This window comes from Pipra filicauda, unplaced genomic scaffold, assembly GCF_003945595.2.
Source record: "Pipra filicauda isolate LSUMZ 115617 unplaced genomic scaffold, ASM394559v2 scaffold218_size1660888_pilon, whole genome shotgun sequence".
Taxonomy (NCBI): Eukaryota; Metazoa; Chordata; class Aves; order Passeriformes; family Pipridae; genus Pipra; species Pipra filicauda.
The window spans coordinates 1220623-1233871 of NW_024104330.1; the positions used below are offsets into that span (position 1 = coordinate 1220623).

At 43.5% G+C, this 13249-nt stretch overlaps 1 protein-coding gene across 5 annotated transcripts in view; it reads right to left on the bottom strand.

The window, feature by feature from the left end:
• Positions 1-644: 644 nt before the first annotated feature.
• Positions 645-13249, bottom strand: part of BIN1 (bridging integrator 1) — a 94503-nt gene continuing 81898 nt past the window's right edge. For all 5 annotated transcript variants that reach the window (XM_027734691.2, XM_027734696.2, XM_027734689.2 and 2 more), the window contains 4 exons: positions 11597-11689; positions 10711-10821; positions 9237-9338; positions 645-6256 (listed from right to left, as the gene is read on the bottom strand). In XM_027734691.2, the coding sequence (XP_027590492.1) occupies positions 6149-6256; positions 9237-9338; positions 10711-10821; positions 11597-11689 (414 nt within the window). In that variant the 3' untranslated portion in view covers positions 645-6148. The remainder of the gene's footprint in view (positions 6257-9236; positions 9339-10710; positions 10822-11596; positions 11690-13249) is intronic.

Here is a 13249-nt window from a genome sequence, read left to right on the forward strand (position 1 = left end):
TTGCTATTTACACACAACGTCCCATGTGCAGCTATGCCAAGCCCGTCTAGAATGAGGCATCCAAGGGATTGGCCCCAAACAGCCAGCTATGAACTGTGAACCCCTCTAATCCTGTCCCTCTTAAGTCCCAGATCACTGTAGTGAAAGGGCACCAACACCCTCTTTCTACTCCATTAGAGAGCAGATCCCAAAGCCAGCCTGGGAAGAGAGACCAGGTGTGGCAACAGGCCAGAGGGAACTGGGAGAAGTTTGGCCAGATTGAGTAGAGTGCCCTTGTGGTGTTATATTCACAACAGACTTGCCTTAGAGAATGAAGGTCACATTATTTAGGGGTTAGTAGCTACTAAAAAGCAAAGATCTCAAATCCTTCTCTACAATGCATTTGTTTGGTGTCTGGTCCTCACAATCAACTGGAACAAAGATGGTTACTAGAAGAGTTTATTCTACTGTAGTAGCTATTCAGGGAAGGACTAGCATTGCCCTCTCCATCCCATGTGTTTGTAAGAACTCCCAGTGTTAAAGGTGCCTAGACACCAAACCTCTTTGAAGCTACTCACCTCTTTGAGGAGAAAAATTCCTGAATTGTTTCGGCTTCTTAACATAAAGGTAGGGAAAAATAAGAGAGAGAGAAACGGACGCAGGACTTAGGATGACACAAATTATATTTCTGAACATCACCAAGAAACAAGATGGGACAAATTCATCTAGCACTTGTCACTGGAACTGGGCATCACAGCTCTGAATACAATGGGAATTGTTCAGTTTTGTTTAAACAAAACAAAAATTAAAATAATAAAAAAAAACACTCAACCCCCAAACATTTCTCAGGTCATTGTGATTAAACTCAGATACCGAATAAACAGAAGGAAAAGAGATTGCTAATACATTGCCAAAGTAGTTCCCATTTAATTCAGTTAAAGAGAAGCAATAAGCCCAGGACTGCATCTGGCAAGTTTCAAGTAGGGACCTTCTACATGAAACGCAGACTAGGGTCAGGATCAGCAGAATATGCTGCAAAAACAGGTGAAGGAATCATAGCCATAGGACACATCAAAGTACAAGCTCATACAGACCAGTCTTCACAGCTGTAGCTTGTCCATTTAGTTTCATAAGCAAAATTTCCAAAAGGACCTTCTAATTCTCAGACCTCGTGCATCAGCTACAGACCTGATGCTTCATGAAGACTGGTGGTACAATCCACCTCTGGGGACCACAGGGACCCTTTCCATCAGGAGTCTGCTATGCAGAAATGTCTGAACCAGAGCACGCATGCAGAGAGGTGTCTGCACCAATACCCGGGTGGCAAGGAATAGCTTCCCTTTTGGCAGCCCAGAGACAAAAAGCTGTTGCTTGTTTTCCTGATATCAGCACTATAAAGCTGCATTAGGGTGTAGGGTTTGCTGATGGACACATTTGTGCATCTTCTAGCTTTGCACTTTTTGCTGATGGGACATGCCCTATGCTGCCATCATCCTCAAAGAGCATGGGAGAGGCTGGGAAGTGGGAGGAGCTGGAGAGTGGGGCCAGATGATAAAAACACACAGGCTACTGAAATCAGAGGCTACTGCGTTAGATGTACACAGGCTTGTCTGTGGAAGATCTGTAGGTCTTCCTAGAAACGGCTGAGAGACACCTCTGCATCCTCCACCAAAGAACATTCCCTGTTTTGGGGCATTGACTGCACAGCACCCAATACATTTTCAACACTAGCAGAGCATTCAGTGTGTCTAACACAAAGCAGGAAAGAGGAAACTCTAAACTCAGTGCCCTTGACAGGTGAAAGGCAATTGTTATCATATTGACCATGCACATCTGTATTTGTATTTTGGTCTTAGCCCTAAATAAAGAGTTTCTGGACTTTCTGGACTTTCCTGGAACTAAGAGGTGAGGCAGTCAGCACATCAATCCAAAATGAAAAAGATAATGGATCATCTCTCCATCCTCTCCCAGCATTTCCTTAGCCTTGGGCCTTTTGCCTCCGAGACTGCTGCAAAACTCAACTGAGCTGACATCCCAATTCCAGGCAGAATATGGAGCCCTCACTCCTGCTTCAGCTCCCCTTTGACTTGGGGGTGTCTGCCTTGACCACAGTCTTTGGATAGTGGGGCAGGAAAGGGTTCTGTAATTGTGAACAAAGCTTCAAGGACTGTGGCAAACAAATCATACAAAGCAACACCAGCTCTGAGCAGCTGGAATGAACCTGCCCAACCCCTTTTACTGCATCACCTTCACAGCCAAGAAACACAAAGGTGATAAAAACAGACAGCTGAGGAATGCCCACGGAAAACAGCAGTATATGCAGGAGTCTCACCTGGAACACCACATTCATCTTTATCCTGGGACCTTCCTTAATTCTATCTAATAAAGATATACTACTGACACTGCTAAGACAGAAAAAGGGAGAAAAAGCAATGCCTTATTTCTTTCTTATCAGTTGGGGCAAATGATAATTCCCACTGCAAAACAGGATTAGGCTCAAACTGGAGTAGTTTCATAAATCTATAATCATAAATCTGTGACCAAACTAAGACCAGAGCAAGAATGTTTTTCTAAGCCAGGCTACAAAACCAGTCAATGGCACGGGATGAGAGATGCTTTTATTGTTCACCCAGTAAAACAATCAAGTGGAAGATTATTAAATGGGGAAACAGCAGCTTTGCTGGGCCAGATACCAGGTATTCCCTGAAATGTATCCAGTGTGCCTGTCAGTGGAGCAGAACTGGGAAATAGGTTTCTTTGGGTTCTCTTCAGTGGATAATGTATTTGCAAAAAATACAGTTTAGGATTAACTGTAATCAGTCATCAGATTAAGAAGAAAGGCAAAGGTAAAAAGACTACTAACATTAAAACATTTTCTTTCAGCATTTTCAGAACAGGTTTCACATTTTTGCTTCAAAGCAATTTGTTACAGCCCAAGACACAACATGCAACCTTAGAAATGAATGTTTCATTTTGGCATGAAAGGATTTGTTTGTTTGTTTTAATTTTTCCCTTTTTCATTCCACTGAGAAAATGGGGAAAAAAATTGTCTCAGGCCACCCTTACAACTTTTTTCCTCAGATTTTTCAGTTCAGCCCGCAAACTGAAAAACCACTGTGGGCACAGCCTACTTGGGAGTTTACTTGTCCCTCTTTCTATTTGAATCAGACCTAAGCCAAAGAAGATGGGAAATTCATTTCATCAGGTAATACCAACCAGAACCAAGGTATTTAGGAGATGTAAAAATACTGACAATGGGAGGAGTCATGGCTGTTTACAGGAGGCTGAACATGACCCAGGAGATAGATCTCCTGTTTCCAAAAAACATTGCCATCTACAAGCTTACTGCTATGCCATCCTACTCTCACATAAGGCAATTTATAAACTGTGGGTCTGATCCTGCATTTTCAGAATCTGACTGAGATATGCTGACACCACTTATCTGTGAGAAATGCAAGATCCAGGTAACCCACCCTAACCTGCTCTAAACAAGGGAGTTTGGGGCTTGGGGGTTTTGGGTTGGGGGAAGCAAATGGAGAGAGGCACAACACCCTCCCCACTGGCAATATTGGAGCATCACTCGTGACCTGAAAACAACATCCCTTTTTCGCAGAGTGCTACCACTTCTGCAGGGACAATACAGTACTGGATAGTTACTTTGCAAGCTCAGTAAAATGAAAAGGCCTTACAAGGATCTTTGTTGGGACAGTCATCTGGTTTAAACACAGCAGAGGACAACAACAACAGCTAAAAAAACCCACAATAAATTAGGTATCAGCACAGCTTTCTAAATGGTCTAGAACACTTACTACAAGACAAAAATCACAGCTCTGGTACTTAGAATCTTGTCTTTCTTTTAAAAAATCGAAAGCTATTATCCACAGGTTTTGCATAAAAATAAACATTTTAAGCTGACAGCATTATGTTAATTGGATCAACCCGCTTTTTAATATATATATATTTCTATGAATATTTAAATGTATATTTTATATGAATAATCTTCAAAGGAGTAATGGGAGTCACAATGCATAAAAATAGATATTTTGGAAAAAAAAGAGTAATAATAAAGACAATCCTGATGAAAAAAAATATATATATCAAACAGGGCAGTATTCTAAAGTAACAGCTCACCATACTACAACTTGTGGAGTCCAGTCCTTCTGTATTGTGAGCAGTTACTCCTAAATATGATTGGGCTTTCTAACAGTGATGTAAAATGAATTCCTGCACATTTAGTAAAAAAAAAAAAAAAAAAAAAAAAAAAGAGAGAGACAGGATTTGGGTATGTAGAACAGATTTGATATCTATTAATTGCTGTAAATAGCTAGCATGGATCATCTTTCAAACTGAAAGCAGGAGGAACTCCAACAATTCGTGCATTTATAAGAATATATTTGCTAATCAAAATCAGATCAGTCCCTCTGAACTAATTGTTTTTAAAAAAAACACAATTTTTGTCCTACAATGTTTTTTCTGTTGTTCTATGAGTAATCCAAACAGATTGGAAAAGGTGGGCTTTTTAGTAGTCTTTGTCAGCATTTTGTGCAGCTTTGACAAAAGCCAACTCCTAACAGTTCAGAAGATAATTTCAGAGTAATCCTGTCCCTTTGCAGCAGGAGGTAACCTCACTGTTAAAAATCCCTCAGGGCAAAACAATCATGGGGCAAGAGGGGAAGCCATAAAAAATTAAAATAGCCTGACTTGCTTGCCAGCTGCATCAGTATTCAAGTAAAGTTTAAAGTACCTTTGTGGGACTTTAGAGTCTTGGAGAGTCAGACCGACTTATTTTAACAAGTGTAATATGCACTTAGAAATAGCCTTGTCATCTGCTTGTCTAAACTCAAAAAACAAAACTCAAAAACAAACAGAAGCAAAGGAAAGGTAGAGGAAAGGACTCAGCATCAGTATTAGACTGCGGAGTGTCTCCTTGACACTGACACTTTGATAGTCGTGCCTTCCTTTCTAATGCATTAAAACATCCTGAAGTCACGCAGCCATTTTGAACGAGCATTTCAAGAGTCCAGTCTTTATAGAGGTTAACTTGATCATCAGCACAGCACTGGAGAAAGCTGATCTAATGATATTTCACTTACAGAACTCTTCAAAGGAAAATAAGTAATACAATTCCACAAAAAACAATGCCAATGAAAAACACAGAAAGCAAGTTGTTTTTAACTCGGTGTTTTTTCTGAGATATTCTTACAGGAAAAAAAAAAAATTCTTCCCTTATCTCTTTCTTCAAAAGCAAATTTTCTAACCAGTAGATTTTAGAGCTATCTTCCATCTACATGAATCTAAGCTTTTCTTAAATCACCTATAGGGTTGGGGGGGGAGGGCCAGAGGATTCCCTCTCCTAAATTTCACAGACATCCAAATAGCATGTTTGTTTTTCCTTGCTTCTCTTCTTGAATTTGTCCATTCCCCTTAGGATTTCACAGGCTAACACTACTGTGAGAATTTAAGTGTCTGCATTTGAAAGAACTTTGGACTGAGCACAGCTTCACACATTTCACCTTCTTCATGCCCTTTCCATGTAGTTTCTTCTATCTTTACATGTACGAAAATCACAGTTTGTGTAACATTGTTTTAAAGGAAGAAAATAAAATACACGCACACACATACATTGTATTGGTGAACACTATACACTAAGTATTTTTTTCAACAGCATAACAGAAAGTCTGGCCTACTGTAGGTTGAACATGTAGGGAAGGCTGAATTTTTATGGTTGCCATGCAAGTCACCTTCAAGACAAAACAGATTAACCCAGCCAAGAGCAAATGCACCTTCTACTCTCAAGCTGTTAGACAAATACTGCCTTTCCAGGGATCAGGCTGACATCTCACCAATTCAGTCAATGCAGTATTTAGAGAACCACACTGAGTTGCTTCTGCATCAGTCCTTTGAATTCAAATGCTGTTTAAACCAAAGGGGAAAGAGGGTATCTGAATTGCCTTATTATTGTTAATATGTGTATATTTCAATAACACTTTGAATTTCAATTTACTTCTGAAACCTTGCCCTTTGAGAAGAACACACCCTTTAAGCTGACTTTTTTCAGGCTTCTGATCCTTTAAAATTCTCTCTTCTTTTCCTTCTGTTGTTCTTTTTCAATTATCTATCAGAAAACTTGCTTTCTTCCAGCAGAAATGCAGCTGGTGGGCTTGAGCTTTCACTGCACCCGTTCTGTGAAATTCTCTGGGAAAACCCCTCGGCATTGGTCAAGTTCCTTATGCTGGATCCAGTCAGACTCCTTCACACCCATCAGCCATCCTTCATCCTGGAGGAGAAGACAGAAATCAGGTGCTAAGGGATAGATGTGAGCAGGGATTTTTGTTACAGAGTGCAGGCCAAGGAGGTGTCAAGGCATTATCAAAGCCATGCTTGTATTTGGCTTGGAGACAATCCAGGAGGAGTATGGGGAAGAAGGAAAAAATGCATTTGTTCCCTTTTAAATGGAGAGAATGTTCCATCCCACCAGCGCTCCAATTTGACCCAGACTGTGCAGACACTGTGAAACTGTAAAGAATGAAGTGTAACAGAAATATGTTGTGATTTACACCCACTGAAGCAGGAGAAATTCTGCCAAAAGAGACCCTAGAGCTACAGGATGGGAATCACCTATCTCACCTTTCACCATCTAAACATGAGGGGTCCAGCATTTTCCATAGTCATAAAAGTGACAGACACGTCCAGAGTGTAATTCAACCCATTCATCTTGGGCACAGGTATCTGGAAAGGATGAATGAGTCCCTGGAGATGCTCATCCCCTGCTCCAGTCAGAGCACCTGATGACTGGCATTTTAAAGCTGGTACAGGCAAAATAAGTCTTGTTTGCTATGCTGAAATTCTGATCTATGAGAATTGGGAGCTGAGAAGTTCAATTCATCTTCCCAAAACTAAGGAGTCTGTTGGGCTTGATGCAGAGTGAGGTCAGCAAAACTCTCAAACTTTGGCTACACACTCAAGGTCTCTCTGAAGGGTCTTCCCTAGCCACCAACCTATACATCTATAAACACAGATGGATTTTCACTGAGGCAAATGGAGTCCTGCTTGGCAGAATCCACTCATGAGGAGAACCAGACTTTTCACCTTCTGCCCGCAGGCTGTCTAGCACTGAGATTTCTGCTCCATTTCTGCTAGGCACGTGAGGAAGACAAGATATTCAAGGTAGGAAGGCTGCACTGCTTGCAGCTCAGGTGTGCAACCACCCTATTCTCCACATGCCTTGGAGCTGCCACCATGGAAGCACCCCTTCAGCATGCAAATGTACCCTCTCATGTGAGCCATTTGCAGTGGGGTAGCCTATGGGTTAAGGGCGCAGCATGAGGCAAAAGAGCTGCATAGCTCTGGGTGTCTGCAAGCTCACTTAGCCCTTGCTGCTGCTGAATGATTTGAACATTCAGGAGATGTCATGAGAATGGCAGGAGATGGGAGCCCATCTGCAGCAGCCAGCTGCAGGGGCTGTGGGAGGATTGACATGCCATAAATCAGGAATACAAACAACTAGGCAGAAGACATTGGGCCCAAGTGTCTGGAAGGCAGCTTCCAGCTCACAGCACGCCAAGCACAAAAGCTCATCCATTTGCACATAGCGTCTGTGCCATACAGCATGCAGCACTCCCACCTCATCCTGCTACCAAGGGTCTCCTCAGCTGTAGGGATTAGACACAAGGACCCAGACTGAGCCCTGACAATTTTAAACCATGCCACTTAAGTGCCATCTTAGAAGCACTGCTGCCCTCAACCCTTTCTTCTATCAAGAGAGATGAATCCAGGCTTGGATGACATATCCACAAACTGATACCTAAGCTGCAAGATGGAGACATGGACCACAGTCTGTCATCCTAAGCTTCCTCCACTCACGTGCATAGTTCATGCACATGTTAACAGCCAGCATTTTCTGGCTGGGGATGGTTGAGGTTAGCTGTAGCACAGGATGCACTGTAGAAGGGTTAAGGGGCTTCAGTGCAGCTACAGTGTTATGTTAGCAACACTCAGAGCTCACCCTCTGCAGCTTGGAGAGTCTCGAGTTCATGGCTGTTGCACCCACATCCAGCTAGAGTGCAAACACAGGGCGTTGAAAAACTGCTCCACAAACGCCAACTCCTACCACAGAAACTAGGGAAGCTGTCAGGCTTTTCCCCGTCCAGAAAGCTTTCTGAGAAAGAAATGCTCAGAAATGCTTTTGCAGGGCAGTTCCACTCAGCGAAGAGTCTTGTCTCCAGAAGGAATCACTGTGTGTTCCCCAAAGAGCCCTTCCCCCCTAGCTCTGTGGGAACTGTTGGCAGATTATAGCTCCATTTCACAGGTATCAGCATGATCTGCCTCCATAATTCACAAAGCCAACAGAGGATCCACATCTTCTGAGGTAGTGAACTACCTCACCTTCCCTTTATCCCTTGTGGAATCCAGACCTTGTCTGGACTTGACCAAACCCAAAGAGCTGATGACTGCTGAATCAGTTTGGAGAATTTGTTTGTCTTCCAAAAAAAATCTGGAGATGTGAGCATGAACTTTATAAAATCACCATCTCTCTCAGTGGAAGTAGTAAAGCTGCTGCAGATTATCAGCTGGGTGCCCCTCAAACACAGCAAGTGAGGAGGACTTAGTCAAAGCTTCCAGAAATAACTCAAAGAAAAACATGGCCAATTAAATTCAGGTGGAAGATGGGCAGCAAGACTGTTCTCCAGGGCTGAGAGACCTGCACCAGCCTTTGATTCTGCTGCCATCTCCTGACCAAACACAGACATTTGGAAACAGCCATTGCTATGGTGAAGTATAAGCCATCATCCACCGCCAGCTGCTTTCTTGGAGCTCCAACATTTCTCAAAACAGGAGAAAACATCATCATAAAGTGTGGATCACTCCTTTCAATGCTACAGTCTGCACTTTAGTGATCACAGGGAATGTGCATCAATTTAAGGGGCAGTGAGGAGGCAGAATATGGGCTCTGTTGGGCTCCCTGATCAAGAGAGCCACAGTATTGGCTCAAATGTTCTGACAGGGACAGGAACCCACTGCTACTCCATATGCTTTACGTAGGATAATGTCTCTACTTTCCAATAGCAAGCAGAGTCCTCCCCTTTGTTGCAGGAAGCCAATCTCAAGCTCAAGGACAACCGGTTCTCTTGCCAGCTCCCAGCCACAAACTAATGGCTCTGCATCCAGCCAGCCGACTGTTAGTGAATAAAGAAGCAGCTCTAGAAACCCCATTGGCTCCACATGGGCCAGGCTCACACCCCATCTTCCCCACTCACCTGCTCCTCAGGGTTCTCAAATGGAATCACAAGCACCACATCCCCGGCCTTCAGCTGCAGCTCATCACTGTCGGTGGCGGTGTAATCGTGCATGGCCTGGACCTACAGGGAGAGGAGAAGTGGGTGAGCCCAACCTTCTCTCACCCAGCTCCGTAACAGGTGACAAGGCTTTCCTCTTCATTGATTCACCGGATGATTCAGGTTGGAAAGCACATTTCGAGGCCATCTGATCCAACCTTATGCTTAATGTAGGGTAAGCTTTGATCACAAATGTCACATCCGGGGAATAACTGCTTCCCTTAATTTAATGACTACAGGCTTGTTCATACAGCCTGGCATGCAGCTCTCCTTGGCCACAACAGCATCCTGGTGAGTCTTATGCAACTTGTTACGTATCGGCACCTCCCTGTCCTTTAGGAGGGTTGAATTCTCATGGTATGGGCACAAAAACCTCACAGGGTAGAAAGCCTGTGTCCACTTGAATGGTGCCCTGTATTCCTTCTGCAGCTGGACTGCAAGACTATTAGAGATCATAGCTTCCCACCTCTGTCACAGCAAGCAGGGAGAAGAAATGTAGGAAAGAGTATTAGTTTGGATGATGATATCCATGTTTTCTCTTTGGTATTCAGCCTAATGCCTTTCAACATCTGTGTTACAGCTTTTCTACTTCAAACCACAGCTCTCCACTTTGAGCACTACAGCCCATAATACTACCTGTAACCAGCCTAAATGTTATGAGCCTCCTATTGTTCATCGGCTTTTGCCATTCTTCTGATTTTAGTAGAATCCCAGAAAAAAAAACAATGGACATGACTAAAGCAGAAAAAAGCATTTCTATAGCAGGAGGCTGTCATTTCTCACTTTTCAGGGTATGATGCACCTATGCTGTCTTCCTGCCATATTGCATTATGCACATTACATTTGTGGCCTATCCTCATCCAGAATCACTCCTTCCTCCACACCTATGAAAAAAAGCTGCAAGTGATCTTCGGCATATTCAGAACATCCATCCAACTTCCCTTCCTACTCCTTTATTTTTCTCTGTTCGTCCTGGCTTTCTCATTTCTCCAAACACAGTCCTCTGTTTCTTCTGGTGTTTCCAACTCTTCTCCAATTACCACTTGCACCAAAGCTTAATTTTTCAGCTGGGAGCACAACTTTTTATTCACATTCATTTTTATCCAGAGTCTGTGACTGACACTACAACACCACCAAGACAAAAACAACTGCAGCAGAGAGAAGGGGTTTTTCTACACAGCACAGTAACACCTTTAGATGCTGATGCTCTTACCAGTCCTTTGAAACATTTGGAACTGCATGAAGCTGCACTGAGGAAGGTGTATCTCTCCTTCAACTTCCTTTCTGCCTTTTAATGTGGCATAGCCCATGGACATGCTGAGTGAAAGCAACTAATTCATTACAGGAAAGAAAAGATAATCACCAGGAACTCAATGCCCCACCGCCACATACTCACCTTGAACAGAAATCCTGGGGGCATGTCAGCTCTTTCAGATGAAGCACCTGCTTCCACAGCGCCATTGACAGTTGCAGGGAAAGTTTCCACAACAACAGCAGGCAGAGAGGTCTGGTAGGCAGTGGCAGCCAAGGAAGGAAAAAAGCCATTGAGAAAAGAGAATCCAAAACTGAAGCTCCAAGTCCATCCTGGAGGATCCACATCCCAACCATCCCATGGCTTCAGTGGGTTTTCCCCGCACACCAGACAGTGACAAAAAGACCCCAAAGGACAGCAGAGGCAGTAGTAAGAAAGCAGGACTGGTGACTGCTGTCTTCCTCTGCCTAAGACTGCAGGAAGGCAGAGATGATTTATAGTTTTTCTGGGACCATAATGCCCAGCATTTCCCATTTGCTGTGGTCACAATGCATTCTTACAGAGCCCTCGTGGAACAGACAACTCACATGCAACAGCCTATAAGAACCAAGCTGCCATGAGTTGGGACCTACTCCAGTCCCCTAAAACCATGGCAGTGTCACCAAAAAAAAGAGGAAGCCTGGATATTCAGGGGACACAGGCAGAGCCCAGAGGATAGGGTAGGTAAAGTAAATGGTAAGCAAGGGGGAATCCAGCAGACAACAGAAGCCTAGGACAGCATGGGCTGTGGACTGGCTTCACAGGATGGGTGAAGGGACAATTCTTTTAGTGAACCTTCCAGCAGAACTTCTCCCTAAGCACTGCACAGATAAAATGCCAACAACTAAGCCTCTGAACAAGAGCATTGTAACTCCTCAGGGGGCAGGGATGTGCTTTTACGCAGCTCTTTTCCCAACCCAGTCTCCCACATCTTCTGTATAACAATGGGATGTGATGGAGAAAAGGGACTGCTGTCCCTCGAGGTATTTACCGATCCTGAGTCAGCTTCAGTTTTAGATGCTTCAGCTCCAGCTGCTGCTTCTGATCCAGCTGCTTCAGCTCCTGCATGGGCTGCTTCTGCAGGCTGCAATACAAAAGTTATCCCGGTGGGACGTTATTCTCATTCCAGCTACATGTGTGAGCAGCAACGTGCAGCCAGCCTGCCCAAGTGCTCTGCTGCTGCCACCTGCTGCAAACAGGCGAGACACTGCAGGCACTGGCTATGTTTCTTCCTCCCTCTTTCTCTGCAACCCACAGAAATCACCACATACCCTGAATTGCCTAAATTCCCTCACTCCAGGCTCACAGCAAGAAATCAGTGAAACTCCAGAAATTTCGTGCATCTCTTTCTTTTCACGATTTAAACTGCAGACCTACTTTAGACAGTATCTACCATTACATCTAGATTGCCCACTTGTACGTGAATACAAGTTCTCTTGCATGCCAAAGTACAAGGATCTCTCAATAAGCTACTTCCAAGGATACAATTACAGAATATTTAAGCACTTGCCACCTCCCAGAAACAGAAGAGCATGGTAGTAATGTGTTCAGATTTGGAACTTAGTCTGGACCCAGCATCAACATGACATTAACTCTGTTTTAACACAAAACTAAAGATATTCATTTGCCCCTCCCAGAAATTGCAGCAATGCAGGAAGTATGTTGCACCTGGTAGCATCAATGCTGTAGATCATCCCACTGGGAGATGGGCCAGGCAGCATCTGGGATGACTCCCAAGATTTGCCATTTTTAATACATGGGAATAACCAGCTTTAGTATACCTACATGCCTCATACATTTGATAAACATGTTGTCCTGGTTCAGCTGGGACACAGGTTATTTTCTTCCTAATAGCTGGTACAGGGCCATGTTTTGAATTAGGTTGAGAGTAGAGTTGATAACCCATTGACGTTTTAGCTATTGCTGACCAGTGCCTACACTATGTCAAGGACTTTTCAGCTTCTCATGATGCTCTGACAGTGAGAAGCCTGCGGGGCACAAGAAGCTGGGAGGAGACAAAGCCAGGACAGCTGACCCAAACTGGCTGAAGGGATATTCCATATCACATCTCATCATGCTCAGTTTGTAAACTAGGGGTAAAGCTGGCCAAGGGCCATTGCTCAGAAATGGGCTGGGCATCAGCGGTGATGAGCAATTGTTCTTCATTTGCATCACTTGTTTTTCTTTAGTTCTATTTCTCTCTTATTGTTATTTTCCTTTCCATGATAATTGATTATTATTATTTTATTTGAATCAAGCTGTTCTCATCTCAACCCAGAAGTTTTCTTACTTTTACCCTTCCAATTCTCTACCCCATCCCATCAAGGAGAGGGAAGTAAGCTGTCAGGGAAATGGTGCTTAGTTTTCAGCTGCAGTTAAAACATGACACATGTACCCCTGAATACAATAATATCAGAACAAGACATTGTCCAGATTCCTTAATGTTGCAATTCTCATAGTCCCAACCTTAAAAAAGCCCAGTGTAAAGCAATGACCATGGTAACCCTTAAATATACACCCATCTGGCTACTAGCCATGCATTGGCACAGTGCTCCAAGTAGTATTCTAATAGCAGCAACAACAAAGAAATATCTCCTTGATTTGATAAAAATCTATTACTATACCTTCAGCTGCTCCAGTGGTG